The sequence below is a fragment of the Aplysia californica genome, unplaced genomic scaffold (assembly GCF_000002075.1).
Source record: "Aplysia californica isolate F4 #8 unplaced genomic scaffold, AplCal3.0 scaffold00042, whole genome shotgun sequence".
Lineage (NCBI taxonomy): Eukaryota > Metazoa > Mollusca > Gastropoda > Aplysiida > Aplysiidae > Aplysia > Aplysia californica.
The window spans coordinates 263,460-271,270 of NW_004797312.1; the positions used below are offsets into that span (position 1 = coordinate 263,460).

General features: G+C 36.7%; 1 protein-coding gene across 1 annotated transcript in view; it reads left to right on the forward strand.

Annotated features, from left to right (window-relative positions):
• Nucleotides 1-4,545, forward strand: part of LOC106011026 — a 7,172-nt gene extending 2,627 nt beyond the window's left edge. Inside the window, exons 2-5 of the mRNA XM_013079167.1 lie at nucleotides 1,337-1,809; nucleotides 2,274-2,378; nucleotides 2,982-3,067; nucleotides 3,530-4,545. Of these exons, the coding sequence (XP_012934621.1) occupies nucleotides 1,369-1,809; nucleotides 2,274-2,378; nucleotides 2,982-3,067; nucleotides 3,530-3,623 (726 nt within the window). The 5' untranslated portion in view covers nucleotides 1,337-1,368 and the 3' untranslated portion in view covers nucleotides 3,624-4,545. The remainder of the gene's footprint in view (nucleotides 1-1,336; nucleotides 1,810-2,273; nucleotides 2,379-2,981; nucleotides 3,068-3,529) is intronic.
• Nucleotides 4,546-7,811: the final 3,266 nt, after the last annotated feature.

Below are 7,811 nucleotides of genomic sequence, written 5' to 3' on the forward strand. Positions count from 1 at the left end.
GGGGGTTGGAGCGGAAAGGAGGGTTTTGCAACTGTTGTAAGTGTTAAATTTTACCTAGTGTATCAGACAAGAAAAACAAGAGTAGTGCAAGGGTAAAATAGAACGGAATGTGTCAGGTGAGGAAGACGGAGTGAAGTGGAGAAAACAATGAGTCTCGACCACTACAAGGCGTACGAACAATATAAAAGAAAAACAAATGTAGAAAGATCATGTCACCGATGTGTCAGCGGACAAAGATGGCCGTCAAACCCACGCCAACGAGCAATAAGGGCGGAGTTCACTTCCTTATATATTGTATTATTAAACCAAAGATTCGAGATTTAAATTTCAACCCGTCATTTGACAGCGCTCGCTGAGGGGTGGAGGGTCGGAACGCCTGGAGGGATGGCCAGTCCGCTTGTTGTTGTGTAACGTCACTCACCTCACTTGTGGTTTGTGTTTGTGTATGGCAGAGGTTCGTACCTTTGTTGGGGGAGGTTGAGGGAGGAGATTATGACAGTACACACGCCTCCCTAACCAGGAGTTGAAATTTTGCTCTCGGCCGGTGAGCTTGGGTAAACAGTAGGAGGGACTACGCACCATAATCGTTTCATTCATTGGAGAGACAAACATTAACGAAATGTGAATGAGGTAGTACGGCTCGTCCACAGCCCATGGGGCCGATACTATACGATTAATGAGAACGCCTCGGGAGATGAGAGATCTGCGTTGCCATCTTAGTTTTAATTTGGGGGGGGGGGGGTTCCTGTCGGTTGATAGAGTTTTGATATAGCGACCGTTTTGGCCAGTTCATTTTACGCAATGTCATTTTGCCAAAAAATCTTGTTGCTAGTATTATTGCAATGGCGGAAGACCGTTTTTTAAAAAAGGAACCGAATTTTGAAAAATAGAAACATCTCAATGACCACCAACATACGTATCATATCAACCCTTCTATATTATGACTGTAAATGCTGTATAATCACCGAAAACAGTGAAAATATAAAAGAAGCAATAGACATGTGGTTTCTTGGGAAACTGCTAAGAATTTAGTGGAAGAAAAATAAATCCAATGTTGTTGTACTTAAGAAAGCCCGCTTGGGCTGCTCGCATATAAAAACAATTTGGAAAAGACAAATATAGGAAGTTTCTCGAAAACAAGAATAGACATGAAGAGACCATTATTGGACGCTTTTTTGCACAATATACAAGTTGTAACAAAGGGCAGGCCAGTTCTACTCCATACCATAAATCCCATAATGTACAAGTTATAACAAATGGTGGACCAGATCTACTCCATACCATAAATCAATTAAATAATAATCACATTTTTTTTCTTTCTTTCATCATGGGTTAGGAATCGTACAAGCACATCCCAAAAGTTTCACCATGTCGCAAAACATGACGACCTCACCGCTGAAGCAAAATCACTTCAGAGTTCAACTGACGCCACCCGTACCATGGATCAATCCTGCTGGCTGGTCAGCTCACTCCGTCCCCGTCCCTTCATTCAGCGACATTGGTCACCAGCTGGCCGAAAACATGGCTCCAGAACCAGCAGACTGCCAGCCGTCATGTAAAAGACGGAGAATGGAAACTGAACCGTCACCCAATGGTGCGGAGTCCAGTGTCAGCGGTTTCGGATTACGCCCCTTATCAAGTAGTCAGACGAGGAATGTTGGTGACGTCAGTGGTGGTTATGATCACGTGTCCAAGATGCCGATGGAAACTCAGTTGTGGTTTCGCCTTCGTGAACAGGCGCTGAGAGAAAAGAGAGACAACTCGCTGCATTATGGGACGGTGGAGACCGGAACTGTGGACTGGGTGAAGGTGAGTTGGATTTCTATACTTTTTCTGTCTCTCTGTCTCTGTCTTTGTCTGTCTTTGTCTGTCTCTGTCTCTGTCTCTGTCTCTGTCTCTCTCTCTCTCTCTCTCTCTCTCTCTCTCTCTCTCTCTCTCTCTCTCTTCCAACAGTAGACAACGTAATTTGTAAACTATCTCTCAGCAATTAAAGCTAATCAAATTTCACTTTATTGTACGCAATTTGTTTGGGGGCAGAGTGTATCTTTTTTGTGAGCTGATCTCCGTAAGGTGTGGCTGGGCTGTTGGTGTGAAAAGAGGGGGGGGAGTCTTGCAGTAATTAGTGATGGTTGTACTGCTTCAATAAAGAGTGCCTGTAATAAAGTTTAGAAACAGACTCTACATGTCAATGGTATTGGCAAGTTTCTCTTAAATCCCTAGATTATATGATTTACTTGTACAGCCACAACCTGATGTATACTTCCCACTTCCAGGTCCAAGCTGTGTCTGCTCCAGTGTTTTCTCTGGTCAGCGCCTTCGTGGTCAACTTTCAGGAGGAATTTTACACCGACAGATTTTCCCTGGAAGAGCGAGTTGTTGTAAGTAATTACGTCACATGATGGGTTAGAGACTGAGCTTTCTTAGATCTAAAGCAGCCAAAGTTAGGGTAATATTTTTCAGTGCTGTCTATTTATTAAGTGTTCTTTTTAACAAAATTAAAGCTGGAACTTCAAACCATCGTGCATAGAAGACTTAGAATTCATGAAGGGCTCTTAACGCAAATTCTTTATGACCATGTCTTTGACATGGATTCGAACCAAAGTCCCCTCTGATATTACAGTACAGTTCTGTGTGCTTGCCACCAAGCACAGAATGTCGTTCATGATACAATAATATGTGTGTGTTGTTACCATAGAAATTAATTGTGACTTTAGGGGCCTGTCTATTTCTTCCTTACAGTCATCTGTCTGCTGTATAGCTCTTTTTATTGTTGTTGCTGTTGTTATAATGATTGTTTTTGTTGTAGTTGTTGTGGTGGGGGTGGTAGTGATGGTGGTGATGGTGTGCTGTTGTTGGAATTGTTGTTGTTGTTTTTGTTGTTGCTGATGGTGATGATCTATCTATCTATCTATCTATCTATCTATCTATCTATCTATCTATCTATCTATCTACTCAACAATCTTTTTTTCTGATTCTAACAGCTCAAGCACTTGTGTACCGAGTTCAAGATCGAGACAACTGACCAGCTCTGTAACAACGACAGTGTGGTCACACTCAGGAAGACAAGGTGAGCTCTCCTGTCAGCTAAGCTTGGCGTAAGATACGTTTGTTTTGAAGTAAGATTTGTTTTGCACACAAGCACAACAGTTATATAACATGATGTCTTATCAGTGTGTTGATCTAGTTGAAATGTTCTCCTTATTATTAGTTGTTATTATTACTATTATTAATATTATTATTATGATTATTGTTATTGTTATTGTTATTGTTATTATTATCATTATTATTATTATTATTATTATTATTATTATTATTGCAATAAATTTTTTATTTTTTATTATTTTATTGTTTTTGTTATTGCTGTTGTTGCTTTCATCATCATCATCATCGTCAGCATCATCATCATTATCATTATCATCATAGTATTATCACTTATCAGTATCATTGCTACCAGTAGGCGTATTATTATTAAATAGTCTTTGTCGCCTTTCATCTTACAAATTTTGTTGTATGTCTATTGTTTCAACAGTGAGACTCTTTTTCCCACTGAGCAAGTTTTCCAACGCGTTTTGATGACCCTCCAACAATCACAAACAAGGGTCGGGCTTGGACAAAGCTTCTGACAACTGAACGATGACCGAAACCTGGGAACTTGGCCTTCAGTTCGAGAGAACCAACAGACAGATTATAAATAGTTTATTGTCCAACCAACAAGAGCGCAATTGCTACATCATAAGGGTGCACTTGAGCACTGGTAAACTGCAGGGCCTGCCTTTGAAATAACTTATTTGTATCTGAAAAACTGTTAGATTTTTCGTCATAAAAAAGACGAATGTTTATAGAGACTGGTTTCACTTCCAAACTATTTACTGCTTAAAATGAAAAAAAAAATGTTAAGGCATGTTTAAGGTATTCAGTTTAAAACTACATTTTTTTTCAACCATCTCATGGAAAACCAGTTAATGTACGTGGTACCTTTGTCATTCCCTGAGTACTTTCAGCCTTCTTCCTTTCAACAGTACCGACAGTAATCGGTGTGGAGACAGAGACAATTTTCCTACAGCAGGTTTTGTCAGACATCTGCTTATTATTGTATATCATTTCACTCTAGTATTATCATGCATTAGTGATCTTAAGCCCTTTGTATTTCTTTTTAAAAATTTGATTATCATACTCTGGATAAAATTAAGAAATCCAGAATATGCATTTCAAACGTATATTTTATAAAAAGAAAATAGTGTTTAGAAAGTAATAACAACTTAATTGTATAAACCCTTCACAACCCCCTTCCCCCAAAAAGCAAAAAAAAAACAAAACAAGCAACTAAACAAAAACAAGTATTATTTCACTTTTGTGGGTCTTTTTAAGTTGTTTTTTTTTTTACTGAATTTACTTGCGAAATACCAATTTTGAGGCTTTGCTATAACAGACAGGTGACTTTGAGCACTTTGTAATTATTCAAAAACAATGCCATGAAATACTCTTGTTGTACAGATTAAAATGTCCGAAAAAATACGAATTTAAAGCATTTTGTTCTAACAAATGTGTTGATAGCGCAAGAAGTCATTTCTTGGTGTTTTTTCTGACCGGGTGAACAACAGGTTAAGACCAGCTCCATGTTGGCAAGTTGTTTTAGAATTGCACATAATTTATTAACATTATCAGCGAGTAGTATGTCGTAATTGCTCGTACTGCTGATATTTTAGACTGTTTAGTGTTGCAGAGCTTTAATGGTCTAAGCAATATTGCACAAAAGAAAAACGTAATAAATCCCAAAATACCTGGATACAATCCTTTTTAATTTGAAAAGTCTCTAAAGAATATGCTCTAGACATGTTAATATTTACAGGGGGGGGGATATGTTTTCATGATGGTACATTTTGATACTTCCATAAAGAGATAATGTCTGACCAGTTTATGTTGAAGACATTAACTTTTGCTAGTGTCAATGATATAAAACACTTGTACAACATTGATCATCAAGCCCTGACTTAGTAATACAGCATCAGAAATTGATATCTTAGAAATAAATACTGATTTAAAAGTAATTACAACTTGTAATAAATGTACAAGCCCTCCTCCCCCCCCCCCCCCCCACCTCAAACAAACAAACAAACAAAACATACTATTAGTTGTCTTGGTATTGCCCATAAGTGTTCAACATTATCAGATAGTTGTGAAACGTAATTGCGACTGATATTTGAGAAGTTTTAGTGTTGCTGAAGCTGCAATGGTCATTTATAAGCAATGTGGTATAGTATTATAAAGAAGAAAAACATAAACGAGAAAGAGCATGCTGCAAACCGTCTAGTTTGAGATGTCTGTTAGAGAAAATTCTCCTGATACGTTCATATTCAGAGCAAAAAATGTGTTGAAGATACTATATTTTGATACTTCCATAAAGCGATTTGTTTGACCAGCTCATCTTGAAAACAATAACTTTTGCTAGTGTCATTATTTGTAACAAATCATTTTCATAATTGTACATTATTGATCACTGATGAAAATTATCAGGGAGTGGTATGTCGTAATTACGACTGCTATTTTAGACTGATTAGTGTTAAAGAGCTTAAATTGTCATAATCAATATTGTACAAAAAGAAAACAGTACAAACCCAAAACACCAAGATACAATCCTTTTTAATTTGAACAGTTGCTAAAGAATGCTCTAGATATATTAATATTCACAAGAAAAAAGTGTGATCATTATGGTACATTTTGATACTTCCAAAAAGAGATAATGTCTGAGCAGCTTATGTTGAAGACAATAACTTTTGCTTGTGTCAATGTTTAAAAACATTTGTACGATATTGATCATAATGCCTTGAGCTAGTAATACAGCATCGGAAACTTATATCTTAGAAAGAAATACTGCTTTGAATGTAATCATAACTTGCAATAATTGTATAAGATCCCCCCCCCCCCCCAGACTCCCAATAAAAAAATAAAAGATAAAAAACAAAACAAGCAACAACAACAACAACAAAAAACCCACCAAACATAGATCATATCTTTGTTGTCTCAGTACGGTAAACTTACATAAGTGTTCAACATTATCAGATAGTTGAAGAACGTAATTGCGACTGATATTTGAGAAGGTTTAGTGTTGCTGTAGCTGTAATGGTCATAAGCAATATTGTATGTTATAAAGAAGGAAAACATGATAAACCAGAAAGAGCATGCTGTAAAACTTCTAATTTGAGATGTCTTCCAGAGAATAATTCTCCCGATTCACAGGGAAAAAAAATGTTTAAGATACTATTTATTTTGATACTTCCATAAAGCGATTTGTTTGACCAGCTCAACTTGAAAACAATAACTTTTGCTAGTGTCACTTTAAAAAAAAAATCATTTTCATAATTGTTCATTATTGATCATCACGCCCTGAGGTAGTAGTTAAGGATGTGAATTCGAAACTGATACTTTAGAATCCAATACTGATTTGGATGTAATCAGACCTTGCATCAATTGTATAATCCCCCCCCCCCCCCCAAAATTAAATTTTAAAAAACAAAAAAAACGCAAGCAACAAAAAAAAAGAATAAAATAAAAGATAAATTTTTAACAAGTAATACAAGATCAACAACAACAAAACCACACATGAAAAACTTGTAAAAAATATTTGATTTCCCTTTTTAAAACTTCCTCAAATTACATTTAGATACTTCTGACTTAGTATTGAATTCATGTTAACAATAAATTTTGTATGTTCGCTGATCAAATGCTTTAACTACAGTAACTTAATATCATTTAATTTTATCAAACTTTGTTTTATTGTCCTGTTGCTGTAAGCCCATGGATTTATTGGGCACCCTTAGAATTTACAACATTTTTAGCTTATGTTTTGATTTGTTGTCTGTATGCCTCGAATTTTTTACTACATATTTAACCTATAATGTCCAGTTTTCAAACTAGCAGCTGAGGTGAACTATCTGAAGTCTATAATTCTGTCCTTGAAAGTCAACACCTATTAATTGTCAATGTGTCCAGTTCAACATTACGATGTATATTTATGTTTTGTTTTCTTTCTCTTTTTATATTTTCAATGTTTTTAATAAAATCTGTAAATTTAAAAAAAACACTTGTTATTGTTATATATATATAAGACAGCAGTAAGAAGGAGCCAAGGAGTAGCAGTAGAAAGGCTGCAGAAAGAGTCAAGAGCCCAGGGGAAGGGGTAAAGGAGGTGAGGGCAGAAAGTGGAGACGAAAGCAGACCACATATCATTGCTAGAGAGCAGGAAAGAGGGTGAAAGGAGACAATTATAGAGATGAAAATTGTTCAGTCACTACTCGGATTCGAACCAGGGACCTTTGAATGAGAGGCCCTAGGCCACGAGAGCACCCCTTGGATTCTCTGTTGTCATCCTCCCCTTGGCGTTCATATGAACTTATGCAGTTGCGAGCGCCGCAAAACCTTATTAAAACTAAACAAAGAGTGTCATTATAATAGAACAATGCAAGAGGGAAAGTAGGAAGGGGTGGTCGTCTTGGATAAGTGATTGTTGGAACTGTTTTAACTAGTGATAACTACCACAAGCCTTTCTGGAAGCCCGCGTGGGCGGCTCGTTGATAAACAAAAAAAAACCCCTCGGAAAACACAAAATTAAAACCATTTTGGGGACACTTAAATAAACATAAAGGTTTTTAACATTGAGCTCTCACTGGCAAAACTGAAGGCAAACGATGCATAACAATTTACTTGGAGAGCCGAAAAAGATGTCTCTTTTTTTTAGAGTATATCCAAGCTGAGTAATGAAGAAAGAACCATGATGACCGATATCTGTCACAGATCTAGCACTTGAAGATGAT